A 23,171-nucleotide genomic window follows, 5' to 3' on the forward strand; every position below is an offset into this window, starting at 1 on the left:
ATCTAGTTCACCTTTCTTTTGTCCATTTTTGCATTGCCTTGAGAAGAGAAACAAAAGCCAAACAAACTATACTTTTCCATAAATACAGAATTAAGGATAAAAAAATTTAAATTCACTAGAATATGGAATAACTTCATTAGTTCCTTTGCTTTGGGAAATACACCAGTAAAGGGCTTGTCCAACGCAGAACACCAAAAGCCAAAACATCTAAGAGAGACAGTTATCTTGAACCCAAATATTAACTTGCATAATTCTGCAAACACATGCTGAACTTTCCCTCTTGCTAATTACAACAGTAAGAGTAAGACTTCAAATAATTCAACTAAATATAAATATTTTCTAAGATCATGGAGACTGTAATACAGAAGCTATGCTTATACACTGGGAGATTTAGAGAAATTGTTCTCTGAAATTTATTTTCCATGTAATGATATGTAATGAACACTACAGACAGACATTTCTCAAGTTCAGCATATGTGAAACAACAAGGCAGGGAATCTGTTCCCTGAACACCAGCCCACAAAAGTACTTCTACCTTGTCAATTTGGCAGTTTGGTTTGCTTTTTCTTCCTCCCTCTTCCCCTGCCCATCAGATGTAGTCAGAGACAGTGGAGCTAGATCCACCTCAGACTTACTGTGGGACTGCTGGGAGGAAATTTCTTTAGCAGGGCACTCCTTGAAAGTGGAGAAAGATGTATTGCCAAGTGCTGTTCTATTCCCCTCTGAAACAATCCTAATATTTTCCCAGAGCATTCTGTTCTCAGGAAACCCCTGAGATGCCCTCATTCCTCATGAGAACCACCAAACAGTATGCTAAAAGCACTTAAGTTCTGCATGCCAGAGAGCAGGCAGTTCGGGATTTGGCCCTTGTCTTTACTGTACTGTTCATTCTCAGCAAGACTATGGGGCACAGAAGACTGACCTGCGGACCAGAAAAAAACTCGTGTAGTTACTCAGTTGTGTTAGGAAAGGGCTTGAATATGTTGTCGACAGGAGACAGCCAAATGGCTTTCTACTTTTGGGGTATGTCAGGCTCATCAAGGGGTTATGATTCATACTGAAGACAAAAGCAGGTCAGGAACCATAGCAGGTATCCTGGGGCAGCTTGACAAACCTGTTCACAAAACAAGAAGCTGTGAGACCATATCTGCAAGAAAGATGACACTACATCAGAGGGTTTATCACCTAAATCTTCAGTGATGGTCCAGGCTGACAACTCTAGCCCATCTGGGATTCCTTCAAATTTGAGAGGCAGCAGCTGAATCATTAACCTCCTCCCCAGTCACTGTCCCTGCAACATCAGGAAGAACAGAAAGGGGAAGAGGCAGGCACCCTTTGCTGGGCAGGGCATGAGTCCCGCAAGCAGCTTTCAGGACTTCTATATACGTCACGTTGACATAGATGTCATGTTGACATAGGAGAACAGGAGTCTTTAATCGCAGTTTCCTCTGCTGTATAGAGCACTGCCAGCTTGGCTTTGTGGCAACTATGGATGACATTTATAGTCACACTGGTAATTTCCTAATGAAAAATTGTCCATATAGGCATGCATATGTCCCCCCTGCCCTGATAGTTTGCTTCCCTCTGCCAAAGTAACACTGCACTTTGGGATTATGGAAAACACCTTTGCACAAATGGAAAAAAGCCACACCAATTGCAACCGGAAGGAATGCCATGTGTTTGCTCATGAGTAAAGACACAGTGAAGCAGCATTTGCAATGCCTCCTCTTCTTTTCAGCTCTGTTTTCACTAACATTTCCTGGTCATACTGGGACCTTAAGTCAGGGATATCTTTTCCCGTAGTCCTACAGTCAAGGGAAATGCCTGCCTGCGGTTCAGTCACACTGGCAAGCTCCTTGATCCAAAGGTGGGTCGTGCAGATCGTCAGAGTCCTTGTACCATTGACAGTTCAGCAGAAAAAAGGTTGAGCACTTTGTGTAGCTTCTAGCAGCTGCATGACTGGTGTTCAGTTGCTGTTTGGCGTGGCAGGGATGGCAATGTCCAGACAGCACCCTGTATAGGTTTACAGAAGGAAGGACCTCAAATGAAAGAAGGAGCAGGCCCTATGGAAGCAGATCATCTTCCTTACAGAAACGGTCCACCTCTACCAGTATGGTCACTGATGGGATGAAAATTTAAGTGTGGTGACTCATGGCAAAGATTCACAAAGAAGTCAAAGAGAAGGTGACAAGTTAAGAGATCAAGGCCATTGTGGAGGAGGTGTATGAGTTTCATGACCCTGCAGGTTAAGGCACATCAGGTTCAGTTTCCTAATCTGGTCTCATGGTAGCCTTCCTCTTGGGGTAGTCACCAACCAGATCCTTCAGGCCCTCAAGAGTCTAGAGATGGCTTTGCTACAAGATCCTATCCCCACACCAGCTGGGAAGGAGGCAGTGCCAGAGCATGACCTCCACAGCCCAAACTGAGTGAAGAACAGCTGTTTGGAAGCCACATAGGATGTAACACTTTATTAAATCCTTTTGAGAAGAAAGTTTCTGTTTTCCTTTTTCTATTCATTGGACACATAGACCTTTGTTTATTTTACTTGGCCAGTTTGGTTCCATCTCTCTTTAATTCTGCTGACTATAATACTATTTAATATGGTATTACATTCCTGACAGCACTTACTATCCACGTTTACCATGGTATTGCTATGCAAGCACCAAACATAGTAAAGTTTTCTTTTGTGACTAAGTTCTGCAGTAATATATTATATTATGGAGGATATAAGGATATTTGCTCTGCTTAGGCTTGCTCCTGCCCTAAGATTCAACTGGGCTGTCTGAAGCCAATAAGCAGCAACAGATAAAGTGCAGCAGGCAGGTATAATTTTGCTGGCATTGGACTACCAGCATCTAGTTTATCTTTTAGAGTCCTTCAACACAAAGTAAAGTGCTGGAATTAATGCTTCCTTTTGGGTCTAGAGGGAGCTGGCCATAAGCTTGCAGGTTGTCTGAATACCCCTGCTGTAGCAGGGAAACCTATACTGCAAGAAGTGTCTAGCTCATTAGATGATGATAGACCCCAGAGGGAAGAGAATGCCAGCTTCTTTGTCTCTGAAAAATTAAAAATTTCACAGAACTTGCCATCACAAGCCTATAAATGTGTCGGTTAGGTGGGGACAACATGGGAGAGAATGCAAATCCTGCTGATTCTACCACTGTGAATTTTAACAATGACTGAAAGTTGCTATGTTCTTGGGGATGCTGCCAATGCTGACCAAATGATAGGAGCTGTCCATGATGACCACACTATGTGGAAACTGGCTGGCCAGCTACAAGCATGACTGGGCAGTAGTGAAGGTCTACAAACATGGTCACCTGCTTTTCCACAGAGATAAATGATGAGAAGGGAGTACATTGGTGCTGAAGGGCAAGTAGTAACTAGAAATTTCAGATGGGAGCCTTCATATCTGTGAGTTCTTCCTCTCTGCCAGTCAGCTTGGGCTACAATGATACAGTCACATTCCTAGCTTTATAGAGACAAAATCTTTTCTGACTCTGAGGAGACCGCAGTGGACTCTAACCAAAGCCCAGACCAGGACCCAACTTTCTTCTCTTTAAGGAGTTATTTCCTCAGAAGATTCTTCCAGCTGCTTTAGCAGCAGTTTCTGCATGATGATCAAATCTGGGTAAGTGTTGACATGGTCCAACAGCATCAGGCCAGTTGCCATAGCCTGGCTGGCAAAACAGCAGTAGTGAGCAGTAGTATTTCCAAGGCAGATGGAAGGACCAGAAAGGACAAGACTCTGGAGCATTGCTCTTACATAACCTAGTGATGTATAATGTGCATGAGGCAGGTGGCTGGCAAGCCTAGACACAGAGAGGGCTGCCCTGTGTGGGCACCAAGACCATGGAATAACAGGTGAGCCAGCAGGATGTGAATGGTTCTCTTGAGACTTGTACAGAAGCAGATCAGCATTAGAGAAGTAACAGCTCCCTCAGTTCAGTGGTTCATGTTGTAGCACGCATTAAAAGTACAGTGTAGACCATATGCTTTATGTGTTGACTACAAGTTAACTGTTAGCCTCAGAGCGGACTGTTGTGTACAACCATATCTGTAGCTATCTGCAGTTAATGATACATCTCATCTCACACATATATTTTTTAGAGATTGCATCCTTTCTACTCAGATGAGGACCTTTCAGCCATAATAATTCATGCACCCTGACTGTGACCAGCAAGCAAAAGTATGTTGGAACAATACCCTGGACATTCCACTCTGGGAACAGATCACGTCAAACACTGTCTTCTCATGCATAACCCATGAAAATAATTGACAGAGATCAAGAACACGAATCTAATACTACACAGGGTGAGAAACTTTCAGCAGTTAGAGAAATGACATTTCCCGAGCCTCAGAGCTTACAGCCCAGAAACAACAGAACCAGTTCAAACTTTCTTCAGCACCCACCCCAAAATTTAATTTTTTCCCTAAAGCCAAGAAGCAGTGATGGAACCTGAAAAATGCTGACTAGATGAAAGTGAAACAAACTGAATTCAAGTATAAGGCTGGACAAATTTTGGAAAAACACATGTGAATTCGATCATAACACCCTTTCAGTCTGAACACTGAAGTTTCTCTGACCATTGCTTCATCAGCTATTTCTCAGAAACTAAATTGCTTGTCAGTGGCTTAAAAATTATCACGTAATCTAAACGTCCTTTTCACAGAAGATTAGTAAGTGAGACGTCAGTGACAGCTTTCACAGTGTCATCTTATCTCCTTAATACTATGGTAGATAAGGGGCTGAGGCAATCGCTTGAAATTCAGAAGGATTTCAAGAGGCCTGAGTCAGCCAGAACTGATTCTGGCCACTTACTGTGATGGCTGCTTGTCAGTAAGGTGGTAGGAATCACATCACTTTCAGCTGTTCCGCTTAGACAGACATTCAAAGATTTGTGTTTCACTTTAGCACCTTATTTAAAAATAAAACCAAAACAAAGCCTGATCTTAAGGTTTCCTTTTGAAGTGCAGAGAGAAACAAATTATTTATCTCAAAAATATGCTTTCAAATCGTGTGAATTTAGGTTATGAAGCAGCATTTCAGTGAAGTTTTTAGTATGTGTTTTAGGGAAGCTAATGCCTTTTTTTCTTTGGTTTTTTTTTTTGTTTGTTTGTTTGTTTCCCTACATACAACATTGAAGCTTTTCTAAAATTTGGAGAGTAATCAAAAATAATTTACTGCCATCACAAACTCATTAAATCTTAAATCTTGTAACTGAAAAGACCACATTTGCTTCACTGAATTATGATCATCACAGGTCAATGGGGATTTTCAAGAGAAACTAACTCTTCAGCATTTTAAACATGAGCTTAGCTAATTATTATACAAAGTTCATGGGATATATTTCCTCTGTTATCCACTTTTTCTTTCTTTTCTATTCTGTTTTTCCTAAACCCAAACATAACATGTCCATTTCTTTTTCTTCATGTTGGGAAAAATGCTCTAGGCAGACCATTAATACAGTCCCATAAGTTAAAAAAAATTTCTCTGTGAAAATGTTGGAAGCTGCATTGCTATCATGATTTTGTTTTTCATTGAACAATACTGCTTCAGACTGCACACAGTTGTGGTCTGCTTTGAACTCAGTAGTCTTATTTTCTTCTCCTAAGTTGTTGCTGAGCTTGTGACTGAATGTTTCAATGGAAAGGATCTGAGAAGATAAAAATGCATTCTGTTTTAATTTTTTTTAAAAAAATATCAGTTAAGGGAATATTATCTGCCTAAGATTCTAGATGAGATATTGTAGACGTAGTCAGAGTATCACAGATGCTACAATTTGCAGAATCTCTACATGACTCTTTAGGAGCTGGGATAGCTTCCTAGCACTTCCTCTCAAAGACAATTCAATTACTCACTGTCACTCATGGCTGATTCTTGATTCTAGTAAAGTCACTTGTAAAATATCCAATTCCCATTTTCAAGTGGAAGAAACATTTTTCTGCTAGATTTTAATAAAAAATAAGTTATTTAAAATTAATTATCAGAATTTCTTCTGTTTCTCTGAATAGCTGGACATTTAACTTGGGAGCAGACCTGCTCAGATATATTCGAGCATAACTAATGTATGGGGGAGGTGGGGGCCTCTTACATGTTCCCTGTTCCCCACCCCCCAGCATAGTCATCCATTAGAGCAGTGTCCTGCTGAGAAGCAGCAAAGGGCAAGATCAAGCAATTGCTTTTCACTGAACTATCTAACTGGCAAAAGAGTGTAAGGAGAAATGTCTATATATGTGGATTTGCAGAACAAGGTAAATCTCATACAAATAAAGTATTATTTATGCTACTTCAAGAGTTAAGGAACTTTGAATCATCTTGTGGCAGAGTCTTTTTCTCAACTGGCTATATTGAGAAGCACTTATTTCCATTTTTCCTCTACAAACCCTGTTGTAATAACGGGCCCATTCCTTTAAATGCTATAGGTGGTATGACATACACGAGCTCAAGTATGTCACGGCTTACATCCCAACACTGTTCTCTCCAGCTGGCTGTCCTAATATGCTTTGTCATGAAAAATGCAGCATTTTCATTCATTTTAGGCCAGTTATCATGTATCTAGCCAGATATCATGTATCATGCATCATGTATTATGTATAATATATCATGTATCATATATCATATATCATATATCATGTATCACATCAGTTTGTCTGTCTACAGAATAGGATCAACCCCATTCCAATTTCCAGAGGTCTGCTGGTGTACTTTCCTGCATATATTTGTTTTTATAACAGTGCAATAATGTTTTGTAACAAGGCAAAATTAAAGATTGCTTTGAGTAATTCTTGAAGGAAATGTTAAAAGGTCAAACCTAGCAACAGTTAGCCGAGTTAAACAATAAAGTGAAAGCTGCTCCCTGCATCCTTTACCTTGTCACATGCAGCTCCTGCTAGATTAACTGGGGGAGAAGTTTGTGTGTCCAAGTGCATTTGCTTCAAGAAACTTGCATGTTCCCTGAAAAAGTTCAAAAGTTATGAAACAAATATAAACAGACACACTGTTTCTGAATCCATGGTACTGATTATCCCGGGTGTAAACACTATCAAGACACCTATGAATTGCACATGTGCATTTGCACCTTTGGCTGCTGTTGGTAGTGGCAATAGGCAATAGGTAACAGACAAACAGGAGTTATGATGCTACAGTGTATGAATGCCTGCCGTGTCCCCTGAGTGAATGAAATTACCCCACCTCACCAGCCCCCAGCCCAACTGTTCTAGATTTATTTCCTTGAGTTTTTCATTTCCCTCTTTTACTCTTTAACTTACCTGGTTCTGTCACCATTCACTTTCAGCTGGTCCCCTTTCCTCTGTATCTTCATGGGAAGCCTGTTCATCACAGAAAAATAACTGAAAAGTAGACAACCAAAGCAAAGCAAACAACACAGCAAGTTCACTTGACTTACAGACACCAAAGCCAGATAAACACCAAGCCAGAGCATAGGCAGAGGGAGCTGCAGGGCCAAGAAAACCAAAACCAAGCTGGTGCTCTGCCTTGCCGCACTGGCAACAGTTAGTTCAGCTCAGCCATACTGTAACCCTGTTACAGCCCCATACAGTAGCGTGGCGTTGGGGCATCACTTCTCTGGGATCTTGGCACCAAAGAAAGCTCGTCTGGAAAGAAGCTGTAGCACTGCAAAGCTACAGTGCCTGCTAAGGGCACTGAATGTGGTTTTGTGTTGGAAAGAGGGTGGCTAAAAATCTTCTTCAAAAGACTTCTTGTTTTTCAGCAACATCTTTGTATTTTGGGTCTTCCTAGGGTTCTCGTGCATTGTGATATTAAAAAAGGTGAGAAGTTGGTCCATATTAGGTCATACAAGTCCTTTAACAAATTCTGCTAGGAGGTTCTGCCACTCCCATTGACATTAGTGTTCAAAGTCCTTAAATAAACAAACATGAATTTATGGGGTTTTGGTCAGTGTATTTCAAAAGGCTGTGATAGTATCCTCCACTAGCATGTTCCTGAAGAATTAATCATTTGACAAGTGGCATGAAAAACCCTGACAAAAGGAAATAAGAAATTATAACTTTGTCACGTAATGAAGGGGTTAAAACAGTAGAGCAGCACTATGAAAATGGTGGAAGAAAATAAATTTCAAACTACAAAGTGGATATGTATATAATATGTTTATAATGTATATAAATATATATTTATATTTATAATGTATCTAAAATGCATATTGTTATGATGTGTTGTAATCATTAATCCATAATTACCAGTTTGAGTCATATGATTCTTTAGTGTATTACTGGTGTAGATACATTATTTTCAAAAATGCACTAATGTATTTACTTTGCAGTAAAAACCAGTATTGTTTCCCTGTTTTCTAATATAAAAAAGTCTATTTTGCCATGGATCTTACTGGATATTTCCATTAGAAGAAGACTGATTAAAAATTTGGTTGACTTTGACATAACTTTGGTTGGTTTGTTTGTTGATTTTAGCAAAAAATGTATGGAGACCTGTATGCTGAATTGCAGGAGGAAGTGATGTTGCCCACAAACCACTTCTCGCCAACAAGGTGTTCAGAAGCATTTCCTCAGTGAGATGCCAAGCGGGTATTTTTTTCTCCATTCCTTATCCATAAATCCAGGGCTGCACTCAAACCAGTACTGTCAGCCTTTAGCCCACAGTAACACGGGCTGACCCCAACCTTCATGTCATTCCACATACCAGATTCTTCAGGTGGAGGATTCTGTCACTTTGGCTATAGTTGTCCCAGCAACAAAGCTGTTACACCACCAATTTCCAGTTGGTTTCTTCCCTACATGATAGTAATTAATATGTCTATAAAGCTGAATGACCATCTGTAGCCTACATTTTAAAATAAGTATTAATACAAGTACATACATTTATTCTTTGAGTTTGTATTATACTAAAATGCAGCCTACAGAAAACCACCTTTAAGCTAGTAAAATATAGTTGTAAAACACAAATAAATCTATAGAGCCTTCCAGGTCTAACATGATGATTCCAGGCCAGGCCAGCTAGGTCATAACATGCAAAGGTCTGAGTATTCAGGTGAGTTTATAGAATATAACAGAAATTTTTTACATATTGGAAGTGAAATGAGTGCTTTCAGGTTTTACTGGATGAGGCTGAAAGGTGACTCTACTACTTATGGATATAGGAAATAAACACACTGGTATTCTAGCCATCAGTGACTGGCCTTCTTCATGTGATGTTAGTCTAGAACTTTGTTGGCAGTTGCAGCAGATAGGTCAAAACCTATGTAGCCATGGTAGTTTAATTTTCCTGCCCCTACATCTTGGTTGAGTCAGAACAGTAGACTACAGAGTGTCATTTTTTGTGGTTACCCTCTCTGTACCTCTACTGTGGACAGAGGAATTCATCCCTGGGATTGTTAATACAGCAGTTTCCACAAGCATGAAAAGCAAATTAAAAATGTTAGTGAATTTTTAGAAGGTTGCGCTTACTGCAGCTTTCCCTGACAATCGCAGTAGGCATAACTTTTATCTAAATGCAAGTTCTCTTTAGAGCTCACTCACCCATTAATAATTTTACTAGCCCCAGGCAGGTCAAAAACTCTGACAGGCTGTTGAGCAACGGATTGCTACATGAACAGTCTCCTCTGAGCAATGTCTTACTTTTGCCAGCTATTGATGAATGTGAAGCAGAGGCTCACTTACGTCTGAAAGTCTTCTTGCTATCAACACTAGGACTTGAACTTGCCTGTAATGAATGACAAGATGTACCAGAGAAAAAGTATCTTTGGGCACTAAAAGGATAACCGTGCTTTCTTCGAACTTAACTGGCAGTAGCCAATGCCAAAATATGATAATGTATGCAGTTGAATCACATCAGCCGTAACTACAAAGGAAACATATTTCATGGTTGGTTAATTCTTAATTTATTCTGATAGCTCTGGCCTAAAATAGAGAGCAAAATATGCCACTGGTCAAGAGTCTTGTCAAGTCCACACTTTATGCGATTTATGCACCTTTATGGATGCTATTCAGTGAATTTTCAAACAGAAAATGTTATTTCCAACCCTTATTTCAGATCTGAGTGGACAGAGTGAAATGGAATGCTTAAATATTCCAAGAGAAGAATTTTCATCCAGTTGGTGGTGCCTCAGATTATGGTCATACCAGCCCTTGCTGCTCAGTAACAGCAGTGGAACTCAGAGAAAAGAGGGAAGAAACGGGCCAAAACAGAAGAAGGAGGCAGAATGGTCAAATCTGAGGATGATGTATATTCCACTCATGACCAGTACAGCTTCTGTCTCTTCTAACCAAAGTTAAAATGCACTCACATTTTTGGTAACCCTGTGTTATTTTCAGCCCATGTTTTATCTTTCACAAAACAAAGTAAGCTTGATCTGTTCTTTGCAGGCAAGAGAAGGAAATGTAGCAAGCTTCTACAGTTCTGGAGCAGAACACTCTTGCAGTGGCCTTTGTGTGGTTCAACAGGTCTCATTTGTTTCTACCCCTTGACAAGGCTAGTCCCCATTTGTGAAGAATTGCTGGAAAGTGTTCATCAACACAATTTTACAAGCCTCAAAGACTATGGCTCATCTGAAATAACGTCTTAGCAGCTCTGATCATTTGCACATTGGCATAAACACTGAAAACATTCTCTTTTTGCTCAGAATATGATAGTGAGTTGAAGATGGCTAGATACCTGTTCTTCATCTTTTGCACAGGTAAGCTGGGGAAACTGGCGCTGTGGTGTTCCTTTTTGCTCCAAGAGGTAACACATCTCTTGGACCGGGTAAAGCAAAAGACGGGACAAGGAATTTCAGGCCCAAGACTGAAAATTGCGTGTTACAAAAAATCTCCTCTTGTGCAAATCCCGGCATGCAGCAAAATCACGAATTACAGAAAAACAAGACACACAGGGCTTGAGATAAACAAAATCAGCGCCTCCGTTTCAGTAAGTGCGGCTTTTGTCTTTTATTGCACATGCTGCGCCAGGGAACAAAAAAAACCAACCCGGGGGAGGCGATCTCGGACAGAGCTGCCTTTGATGCTTCCGACGTTATCTTCGCGGAAAGGACGGGCAGAGCGAGGTGATCTCGGATGAGCCAGCAGCCGGCGGCCAAGCCACCTCCGGGCTGTGCCCCGGGTGCCCGGCGGGACCGAGCCGCCCCGAGGGCCGGGGTCCCCGCCGCGGCGGCCGGGGCCGGGGCGGGCGCGGCGCATCCCGCCGGCGGGGCAGCATGGCAGCTGCCGGGGGTGGGGCCAGCCGCCGGCCTGCCCGCTGCCCGGCGGGGGCGCGGTATCCGCTGCGATGAACGCTCCCCTCTCCCTACCTGCCTGCGCCGGAAAACGCGAGGAAAAATAAAACACAGATATAGTAATTATTTCACTTTATTTTATTTTTTAAAGCAGGGCTGGCAGGAGAAGCGAGGCGAGAGGCCAGGTGCGTTGGGCTGCCCCTCCGCCGGCGGCGGGAGGTGCCTGCGGAGCTCGGCCGGGCGCCGCCGCCATGGAGCACATCCGGATGCCCAAGGTGGGTCCCGCCGGGCGGGCGGCGGCGGCGGCGGGGAGAGGCCGCCAGGGGCCCCGGGCCGCGCAGCATCCCCGCTGCGGCGGCTGCTCCGGCCCGACGCGGGCCCCCGCCGCAGCCCTCGGGAGGGGCGGTGCGCAGCCGTCCTCTGCGAGCTGGGTAGCGGCTGCGGGGCTTTTCCCAGCCAGTTTGCTGTGAAATCTGCCCGCGCACGCCGGGAGGTGAGGCCGCTGGGTTGCCGTGGGGGCTGGGGATTTGTCGGGCATTTTATCTGCTCGTTATTCAGCCCCTCCTGTGAAGGCGGGGGCCGCTCGTGGGTTGCAGGTATCCAACATGAGAGGTGTGTTACTCGCTTTTTGGTTGCCTTTAGTTTACCCCAGTGTTTCAGACCTGGTGATGAATTTGTTCAGGGTTTGCCTGCCGACGCTTGGCCAATGTAATAATCCTTTCTAAGCATGAGGCCTGGATCTGTTAACAAAATTGCCATCTTGCTCTAAAAAAGAAGACTCAGTTTTGACACATAAAGAATTTACTCATACAAAATGAACCAAAGCAATATAAGTTGAGGTGGGATATCTTTTCGTATGTATTCATTTATTTATTAACCCAAACACCATGATTAAGAATTTACTCATGTTTGATTTGTGCCTGTTTGTTTATTTTCAGTATTTAGCATGTTGACATGAATTTGAGATCGGGGCCTCTTCTGACTTCTTGGGCCTTTAGGTGTTAAGCTGCAAATATATTACAAACCCAGGGCATTTATAACAACTGCCTTTCCTCTCACCTGGTTTCAAAATCTGTTACCTGCCTCTGTGGGAAGGAAGAATCTCAGAATTGTAAGAATGTATCCTACTGCAGGTAGGAAACTGTCAGTGAAACTTGCCTGAACAGATGCTTCTGACCATTAGCTGAAGAATGCTGAAAGCACAGAAAACAGTGAAAACAAATTTATAAGGGTAGAAAAAATCCTGAATATAAATGGTTGTAATTACTGTGAGTGGAAGGCTCATGCAAGTCCCTGTTGCAGGCAATGGAAACTTATCTGTTAGCTTTTCTATAAGCAAACCCTTAAAATATTGCTATGCATATGTAAAACCCATTTCTGTGTCTGACAGCTGTGAGAAGACACTGTTCTGATCACTGAAGATGCTGAAAATCTTACTCAGTGTGAGGTGATTCTGCAGTCTTGGTTCCAGACATTCCCTTACATTACAAATAATATAATAAAGCAGTTTAGAAGAAGATTTAAAGGTACAAATGATACAAAAATCCTTTAAAATTTCTTACATGAATGTAGAAAATCCAGGACATTCAACATGAGTCATTATTGAAATACTTCATCTCTCCAGTTACTCCTAGATACGCAGACAAGTCAGTGTATCTACAGTTACCTAACAGAATTGGTATCTTTGATTGGTTTGCTAAAAAAAACCCCAAAACCTGGCTTAAAATTAGCCACCAGTACAGTTTTGGTGGTTTTGGCGGGTTTTGTTTTTACTGAATTTGTTTTTTGTAATTTGGAGTTTAATGTTTAATGATGTCCAATGCCAGTAACGTTAAATCAAGTGAGGGAAAGCTATGTGAATATAGAGATAGTCTCACCGTATCGTGTGGTAGTCTCTGGTGTCACATTCCTGACTCCAGTTTTGTTCTGAGAGAAAATTGGCACTTTCCTTGATTTGCAAACCCAGCCAAATGGAAATTCAAGATAAATCCCATACTTAGAAAATTAATTAACTTAATGATATCTGAAATCTTTTCCTTCAAAAGGGAATAAAAAATGTCTGTATCACATGACATCCATTAGAACTTAGCAGTTGTTTTTTATTTCAATTTAAATAGAACTGTAGTGAGTGATGGTTCATAGGTATTAAAATAAATGTTATAAAACGTAACAGTCGCTAAAAAGACAGAAAGCAATTCCATACCAGTTGGACCAGTAGTTCATTCAGGTCCCTACTGTGTGTCTGAGGTGACGGAAGGAGAGCATATAAACCTGGCCACGTTCTGCAACCTCTGAGCATCCACAGTTGTATTAGGGTTCAGCCCTTCCTAGTTCAGTTCATGTCTGTTTATGAACCTCTCTCTATGAGTTTGCCAAAGCTCTTTCTAAACCTGCTGACACCGTCTGCCTCTACAGCCTGCATGGAATCAGGTTCCAGAAGATCATGGTTATACAAAAAAACAACAACTTTCTTCTATCTGTTAAGAAGTTCTTAATAGTTTCATGCAGTACTCCCTGCTTCTAGCTTCACAGGTTTGGTGAATAACAGTTCCATGTTCACCTTGTCCATGCCTTCACCGTAAGTCTTGATCACAATCCACCAGATTCTGATATTTTCAGAGAAAAGTCAACAATGATCCCAAGACCTCTTTCCTGTGTGGTAACTACCAGTTCTGAGTCTGTGGATGTGCAGATATGGTTTAGGTTGTTTTTCCTATAGGTACATTATGTCTGTGTTGAAGCTCTTCTGTTCACTTTTGCCCACACAATCTGTTTTGCAGGGCTCTTCTGGAGTTTTTGTGCAACAGATAAAGCATTTGGCTATCTAAGACAGCTTATGATCATCCAAACATTTGAAAATTTTACTTTATTCTTTTCTTCAGGTCGCTGAGAAAGCTGAATAAAACCAGTCCTAGCACTAGATTTTGTAGGACTTGACTGTTGATTCTTTTCCATCCTGACAAGAGACCATTAAGCCCTAGTCGTTGCTTCCTGTCCTTTAACCAGCTTTGTCTGTAAATGGACCTTTCCTACACTAACATGACAACTTAGTTTCTCTAATAACCTTCAATTATCAAAAGCTTATCAAAAATATGTTATGTTCTCTGGGTCACCTTTACCCACATGCTTCATGACAGTATCACAGGGCTTCAGCAGGATTTCCTGCTGCAAAAGCCATTCTGGTTCTCTCCCAACAGACTGTGTGTATCCATCTGCTTGATAATCCTGTTCTTTCACATGCTGTTGACATAACTACATAATTTTGCTAGTGACACCTTGCCTAGTCTTTCACCAAAAGGCCTGGTACTTTTACGTCTAGTTCTGAAGAAACAAACTGCTATTTCTCCTTACCAAGTAAAAGTAGCAAGCCAACAGCAGAAATAGAAACCAGATCTCTTGAGAGTTGTCTGTTAGACAAAACTGCTATTCTTCATTGTTCTTGAAATGGTATTCCTTAGACCATTTGGACCTTCCCTGGACCTTCTAGATAGATGAGTTCCTAACACACTATTTTATGTACTGAACGCTATTGTTGTATCGTTATAGTATAGATAGAATGCAGAGTGCATGCATGATGTGTGCTTATATGTGCATGCGTATGCAGTAATGGTATTTTCACAAAGTAAATGCTATCCTATGTATGAAGGCTGTAATCTGAGTACATTTAAGAGTTGCCAGCAGTCAATCATAGTTAAACAGAATTATATATAACTCCAATAATCTTTCAAAAATCAGTAAACCCACTCTGTGCTGTGAGTATGGATTGGGCAGCAAGATAGTTTAGAATAACTCTCAAAACCTGAAATCTGACAAAGTGCTCATAGCAGTCATAAAGATGAATAAGCAATACTTCCGCAGAGACTAGGAGCACATCTTGTTAACAGGTGTAGAGATATGTCTGGCCATGGACAGGCTGACACTTAAAGAGCTCTGAAGATATATTTACTTCACAGGGGCACTTCATGCACTGTTGTTGACCAGTTACTTTATTTACCACTGTCCCATATCATTTGTCTTTGTATATTGGCAGCAGACCTACTGAATGGCCTTCTTATAATAAAAAGTACATCAGATCTATCCCTGGTGTAACAGCTGTCTTCGGTGGAGTTAGCCCAGAAATTAATTTGGCTCCGTACCTCTTGTTAACGCAATAGTTGGAATGACTTGAGTTGCTTGAGTGCTTTCATTGTTGTGATGTTCTGGTAAGGCATTTCTTTTCAATGATCCCTTTCTTGGGCAGAATTTAAGATACACTGCCATTTCTCATGATAACGACAAAATCTTTCTACCAGATGTATTACTTTCCAAAACAAATTTCCAGCATGTGTAAATGAGTTGTTTCCTTTTGTTTTCAGTCTATTTTCCTTTCCATAGTTCTTGCTTTTCATTCAAAAAGTTTTATAGTATGTGTCAGTTTTCCACCAGGATACCTATATAATTAACATCCACTTTATAGATGACACATGTAAATGGCAAAGTATTTGTCCAGGTGCTCATCTAAGTCAATGGCAAAATAGAACCCAGCACGCCTGATCTTTACTCTCCATCTACATGTTCTGGGTTGCTGGATCACCGCTGTTTTTTAAGCTAAGCTGGCATTTCTACCATTGCTGCTGAGATAAGAGGCGATATTATAGTTAAGTTCTCCATATTTAGACTACAAATCCTTTGGGTTTGATTTAACTTCAGTGATGCAGAAAGGTGGCAGCAGTCCTGAGGCAGTATCAGGAGCCACCTGGGGATGTGGGCTGGTTGTTTCCCCTACAAGCCAGGGCATGGACTGCCACAGACACTTTGCTGTACTGGTCCTAGCACTTGGCTAAACTTTAGTTTGCTACTTAGGAAAGGTAGAGGAGATGAGACTGGCATGGCCCTTGCCTTTTCTTGGTGTTTTGGGTCAACAGTAGACACATTACTGCAACCTCTTAAGTGCCAAGCTGATTTTCTGCCTTTCAAGTGTTGCGTAAAGGTTGTTTCTGTTCCTTCCTCCAAGTATACACCTTAGTGCACCTTACAGCTCAGTTGGAGCTTTCTGATTCCATAACTGTTTTCTCACTTTACATCATGGTTAGGAAATGTTTAACCTATTCTGGGGTCAGTGACATTTAATGACTTCAAACATGTCCTTCTACTTGACTGCTTATACTCAAAATGATGCATTAAAACATCTTAAAACATCTACACTAATTCTGGACACTTTTGACTCTGATCTTGTGCATTGTAGATTTTTTCTTGTTAATAAATCGTCTTTATTTAGAATACAATTTAGTTTTATTTGGGTTCCATTTATTCCATCTCTGTGCTGTGGAACTTTGAGCAAAAATGATACATTTAATGCAAATGAGCTTTGTAATATACTATGCTGAAAAGTGTTCTGTGGTTTGCCATTCAAGACTGGAGGTGGATGAAATTAAAACAGGAACTGTAGACAATATCTAGATGATGTGGGACTGGATTTAAAATCTGAGTTTGGAATTTGCCCCTAAAATATATGCTTTGAATTAGAGTCATCAAGAGACATACTGATTAAAGTGAATTTAGATTTAAACAAAATCCCTTAACAGCCATTATTCTCAAAATATTTGGTCAGAAAATGGTCAAAAGGTCTTGCAAATCACAGTTATTATGCATTCATGACACCTGTTTAATTAAATTTAAACGCAAAGGTATTTTTCCCCCCTAAGCTACCTCAGAGAACTGTGGACTTTTAAACTTTAGCTGTATTTGACTGGACATCAGAACTACACCCTCATTACAGTATTGACCAGAAACTTGATCCAAACAACATTTACAACTCACTCATAGATTATATTTTCATAGCTAACCTGGCTGCCTGATGATCCAGCTGGGGATTGCCCATCTGAGCCTCAGTTTGCTCATCTTGTTTATCATTTAAGGCACTTAGTATGTCTCTTTAGGACTGGAGGAGATTCAGAGCTGACTTTGATTTGGGTGGGTTTCAAGGTAATTTTATTATTAATGAAATAAAGCTAACTCCCGCTCAAAAGAAAAAAATATTGATGTGTAATTTCAGTGAATCAAATAGCCAGAATTGCTCTTTGGGTCTTGGATTCCCTCCTCCCCCACATCATGGGTTTAGTTTGGCTCATTCCCACTGTATAAATGTGAATACTAGACTTTGTCTTGTTATATTGGAAGAGTTTGGCTGCTCTTTTATTCCCTGAGCAGTATTTCCTTTTTCTTGTTCATTGATTTGGATGCCTGATTTCTTTCTCACAGGCTTATCAGCTTGTAGAGCTACTATTTTCCTTCTTTTGGGGTGTTTCTGTTGGACTCCACCTTCCTTCCGTTCTTCAGCTCTTGTAGTTTTATTTTTCCTTACCAGGAACTTTTCAATTAAATAGTTTTAAATTGACATGTTCTTGTTTACCAGACCAAAATGATTCACAGAAGGCTATTGTTGTCATTGAAGTTCTGTGAAAGCATCAGCAGGGTTCTGATGAAAACTTGCCTGTTTTCCTGGCCGTCTACAAAGGAGATTACTGGGGGTCTGAGAACTGTCCTTCCTCCAAGTCAGCAGTGAAATTGGAGACTTGGAGATTTCTGACCTCCACAGTCCTAAGTCAGTTCTTCAATCTGGAGACTTAGCCATAGCTACCCAGAGCTCCCTCTTGGTTCCTGGGTCCACAGCCAATGTCCTGCAGCTCTCATAGCCCGCACTGAGCCAGCACATCTCAAAAGATCTGGGACACATGCATTTGGCTGTGGACTTGGGAGCTTTGGCTCACCCCATGAAACTAAGAACCTGGAAACTTAGGTAATTCAGGCTTGTTCACCCTTAGGACCCCAATATGGTCTCCATGTGTTAAGGCTCAAGCAAGTTGAAGCCCTTCCTCCCCCCACCCCCCAGAAAAAAAAAACAAAAACCAAACCCAACAACAACAAAACCCAAACCTCTCCCCTTTCTAGAGCTTGGAGTTGGAAGCCTCACTTCTGAGCTTCAGGGTGCTCAGTATTTTCGGGGTGCCAGCTCTCTGGGAGGGCTGTCAGTGAGATGGGAATCTATCAAAGTACAGGTTAAGAGATGAAATTTCAAATTGTGAAATGTTGCACCAAAGTTTTCAAAGTGAAGTGTTACTATTTTGAAACAGTCAAAAATTCTTCATTTAAAGTGAAAAACTTTGGAGGGCAAAATTTTTCATACTGAAACAGAATCATATCAATAGTTACTTCATTTTCTCTTAGTTGCACCTATCTGTTACTTCATTGGAATATGTGAATGTGAATAAATAAAATATTTCATGTATTGTGATTGCCCTGGAAATGCCTCCCACATAGATAGATTTTGGAATTAACATGCCAGGTTGAACCTCATCTTGCACCAACAGGGACATTCTGGAGGGGTAAGAAAAAACTAAGCCAGGGTGATCCAAGGCACTGGCTATTTCTACTTGCCCCACAAGCGTTAGATGTACATTGCTTAGGGCAAGGAGCTGAACCAACCTTGACAGATTCAGCGCAGGGACACACCACAGTCATGATGTCTTCTGTGCCCTTCTCTTTCCCTAATTTTATTTTGTATGCAAAATTTCTTTGTATTAAAAATGTGTTTGGCCCAACAGTGTTACTCTAGTGAAGCAGTAGACACCCCCTACATCCTTTTGGCAGAATTTCAAAATATCAGAAAATTATCACAATTTGCCCCCTTCTCTTTGAGCCTGGAATAGGTCGCACAGTAAAATCGCAACACGATCCATAAAAATCCTATTTTGTTAGAGTGGGTTGCAATTATTGTATTGGCAACATAATGAACTATTATCTAGATGATGGTATGCCACTGTGTATTTTCAAGTAGCTTGTTTGTGACAGAAGACTAGAACTAAAACCTTGGAGTGCAGTTTCCGTTTTCTGTTTATTTGGGTGAAGTTTGCATTGTTTGTTTTCTCCTGTTTGTTTTTTCCTTTTGGGCATCACTACTTACGGGATGAGATTTTTACTATTTAGTACTATCTAGCCACCATGGACATAGTCAAAGGAATTTCCCAGAACCCCATTAGACTAGATCCACAGTCTTCATTCACCATTTATTCTTCATGTGCATAAGCTTCTAACTTAGTTACCTAACTAATGTACTGAAACTTGGATAACATTAATGCCTTCTTAATTTTGTGTTATAGTAACCACTTTCATCTGTTTGCTACTCAGATCTGTTGTCTCAATTCTGTAATGTGAGTCATAGTTCTCATACTGATATATTAATGTACATTCTCTTGAAAAAACAGAAAATTGCTTTTGGTCCTCATCCATCTCTCTGTTCTTAATCCTTGGTCATCCCATTGGAAGTGTCATTTGAACCAAGTGAAGCTGTTAAAACATGTCATATATTTATCATCTCAAAACGCTATGCCTGTGTGGTAGTAAGCATCTGTAGGATAGCTGACCATTTAAACAATAGCTAATTCAATGTTTGCTGGTTCTATCTAATCTACAGTGAGCCCAGGAGCATAATGACCCTTCTGAGGTGAATGACTACCATGTAAGCACAAGATCTGTTTTAGTAGATCAAACTGGTGGTGCTTCTCATTTTGTAACCAAAACATCTGATTCAGAATACTAACAGGCAACGTAAAGGGAAGTGAAGGAAAGCGTGATCCATCTGGGGAGATGCTTCCAAATTCGTGACATAAAGCATGAACACTGATGGAGCCAATGGTCATAATCCAAAGGTCGTTTAAGGAAATGAAAGAACTCCTCTGGCCTCTGACTCAGGATTTAGTATTTTGTCTTTTATGGTTTTGATCCTATTTTCTTTATTTTATATATCCCTTAGCATTAGGGCCCTTCTATTTTGAATGCTTTTTAACTTTTGAAACTTGATTTTCATGCATATGCCTGTTTTCAATATATGCTTTACTTCTGTTTTGGTTGTAGTGGGTTTTCAAAATTATTTTTATTTGGGTTTGGTTTTGTTTTGTTTTAAATCAAGTTATCTTTCTCTGTGTACCTTGTTTTTCCCACATCATGTGAGTGGGAATGCACTTTTTCCCTTGTGAGATCTGTATACTGACTCATTGTATTAATTGGAAAGGTAATTTGTCTTTTAGACTTCTAGTCTTGTGTCTGTTCCTTTTAGAATTAGACTGCTCTGTTAAGTCCATAATAATATAAATATTTTCTTAATCCTGGAATTGGCAGGCCTCCTTTGGATCTTCTATCCCAGACTTTCATATTTTCAATAACGTGACCATCAATAAAGAGGCAGCTGGATAAAGACATAAAAGAAGCTTTAAAAACCATGGATCACTACATTAGTTTGCTGTCTTGGTATCCACATCTAAACCAGTAACTCTAAAACTTATTGCACTTTAAAAATGGTACTGAAAATCATTAAGACAGCATGTCTGCGGGCTACTCTTTGATTTCTGTTCATGCATAGTAGGAGGCTGGAGCTGGAGCGGAGGATTTGGGAAGCTTGGCTTTGGAGTGGTCAAGGCTGGAATCTCTAAGCCTGCTGTTAATGGACTATAGTGGGTGGTGTTTGATCTATCAGTGTCTGTAAGCTAAAGGAATAATCTATTTGCAACAAAAAACACACACTGACATCTCCTGTTGTGCAGGTGTACTAAACTGAGAAAGACAGATCTTTACCATGAGAAAAGGGAGTCCTACAAATCCATCTTTAATACAAATCTTCCGTGGCCTGCACAGCTGAAATGGCCTGGTACTGCTGCTCTAAAACAGTCTGCTGAATCTGGCATAATTTTGAACGTGCAGAAAAGCCTGTATTAAATGGAGGAATTTAAACATACATTTCTTTTCAGTGTCCCTCAGCTGCATGCAGAATTCTTTCCCCCTACTTCAGCTTACTGCTGTAAGCAATGCAATGATTTTCTGTATATTTTTTCAGAACTAAATCTAAACAATTTTGGCGAATGTAGTAACATTTACTGACTTGACAAAGCACTTTTTTGCCCCTAAATTAAAACTGTTAAATATGTTTTCTAGTGGAACGCAGAAAAAAATTGGAAATTCCTCAGCTGTTCTCCTTTTCTAGATAAATGAGATCTAATATAGATTGAAAGAGAAAACATTTTATGGATGACTTTGTGTTATGATGTTGACACCATATTGCAATGCTATACACACTTATAATAACTTACTGTTGACTGCACCTATTATACAACTACTACTTGGCTACATCTGATAATGTGGTACTGACCTCCCGCTTTTTATAGATCTTAGCAGACAATAGGGTTTTTTCAAGCCAAATTGTTAGGTAATTTGTTCACTGTCTTGCTAACATTAAGAGTAATTCCTCAATTTTTTTTTCAGCTCTTTTCCAGTATTCCCATTTCACTTTAGCCCTTTAGTAAATTAGACTTGCTTAGATTTTTCTTGAATATTTTCTACCATCTTGTCAGGTTTGCCCTGAGGAAACTTTTTACAATGCCACGCGTAAGGTGTCTTTAAATTTAATGATTTTGGTATTTTTGGCCTAGTTTGATTCTTTTGACATATGCAGCCATCCGACTTGGTGTTACAGATTGATTTTGCGTTATTTTACTGCACTTGGGAAATCTTTTTAGAGAAGAAAATACAAAAAAGTTACATGGACCTACTACAGTTTTCATGATTCTTATGAAACAGAATAGAAACCACATTAAATGGAAGCATCAACTGGCAATTCAGTTTTGCTTTATTCTTATTCCAAGATTATGCAAAAAGATCACATATTGTATATTTTGGGTAATGGGTACGACACTATACTATCTTTGTGTGAAAAAAATTGTCCTAGTATTTGTTCTTTTGCATGTTGTAGTTTTTCACCCTCAGGAATTATGCTAAACACATGGATAGCTGGGGTCAACCAGGGTGAAGAAAGCTCAAATATTCCACTTGGCTTCAAACCATACCAGCTGTGCTCCTTTTTTCTCATTAGGCTCAGGCTTTTGGCTTGCACAAGCTCTTCCTTTAGCTTTTGCATGCCTGCAGTGCTGAAGCTGGTCAGAATCCTGTCACTAATTCCCAGGGTTCAGTTTCTTCTTGCTTTTACTCACGTGTCTAACATCGCAAGGTGAGTAGGGAAGGTGGTTGAAATCCCCAGGTGGTCAAGGAGCCCAAGGGAAAACCAAGTCCTGGATGGACAAGGAGAAGACTTTCTAGGGCAAAGCATGTGCCAGGAGCCTAGTCCCGCTCCTTGGCTTTGGGTCAGCCTTTTCAGCAGCACAGACCATCATGAAAGCGGTCTTTCTTTACATTTGGAGAATGATTGAAACTCCGCTATGCAGTCAAATGTTAAGGTACTTGATCAGCTTTTATCTGGAACTTGCTGCAGTGGGCCTTTGTTGTAGAACAATGAATTTTAACTGCTGACCAACAGAGAAGCTCCTGAGACTGTAACCTGAGCTAGGACATTCCCTGCTTTTGCCTTTAATTAGCGGCTTTCTCCGGCCCAGGAGGGTTTTCTGGACTTTCTTCCTTTTTTTGTGATAAGGAATTAGAGGAATTGGTAACTGTTCCTCCTAAAGGCATGGGGAGCACTTGATGATACATGAGAGGAAAGCTGCTTTGTTCTTGGCTGCCCGATAGGTTTTTCCGCTGGTGTTCTCCTTCCGGATGCACAGCGATGATTGTGACGGGCAGCTCGGTGATTACCATGGCAGGACGTTCAAGCGTCTTCTACGTCAGGTCACCTAATACATGGGAAGCAAACACAGAGCCTGAAAACCTATGTAGTGTAAATAAAACTCTTTGAGATGTTTTTTCTGAATTCAGAATTTCATGTTATTTGAAAATCCTACAGTAGAGACCGTTTTGTGTCGGACAGCACCTCCCTGTTGTACACGCAGAGTGATGTGGAGAGGTGTGGGACTGAGTTTTGGCTTGAAGGCAGGGTTCTTCCCAGTCTGACCGATTCTCTCTCCTTTCCCTACTCGAGTCTGAGTCCATAGTCAGAACTGATCCTGCATTTATCTGAAAGAGCTTTCCCATGTGGAGTTATGGACA

The 23,171-nt window shown here is 40.7% G+C and overlaps 1 protein-coding gene and 1 long non-coding RNA gene across 6 annotated transcripts in view; one reads left to right on the forward strand and one right to left on the reverse strand.

Moving 5' to 3' along the window:
* Nucleotides 1–6,873: 6,873 nt before the first annotated feature.
* Nucleotides 6,874–10,725, reverse strand: LOC119145635. Its single transcript, XR_005103467.1, has 3 exons — nt 10,649–10,725; nt 7,273–7,332; nt 6,874–6,958 (listed from the first exon to the last, which is right to left on the reverse strand). It is a non-coding gene; the product is annotated as an uncharacterized LOC119145635 (long non-coding RNA).
* A 563-nt stretch (nt 10,726–11,288) lies between these two features.
* Nucleotides 11,289–23,171, forward strand: part of MTMR7 (myotubularin related protein 7) — a 53,413-nt gene continuing 41,530 nt past the window's right edge. The window contains exon 1 of one of the 5 annotated variants that reach the window (XM_037382246.1): nt 11,289–11,479. In XM_037382246.1, coding sequence (XP_037238143.1) covers nt 11,456–11,479 — 24 coding nt within the window. In that variant the 5' untranslated portion in view covers nt 11,289–11,455. Of the gene's footprint in view, nt 11,480–11,558; nt 11,698–23,171 lie in introns of those variants that run through there. The other 4 variants (XM_037382254.1, XM_037382233.1, XM_037382239.1 and 1 more) reach the window with 4 other exon arrangements.

The sequence above is a fragment of the Falco rusticolus genome, chromosome 1 (genome assembly GCF_015220075.1).
Source record: "Falco rusticolus isolate bFalRus1 chromosome 1, bFalRus1.pri, whole genome shotgun sequence".
Lineage (NCBI taxonomy): Eukaryota > Metazoa > Chordata > Aves > Falconiformes > Falconidae > Falco > Falco rusticolus.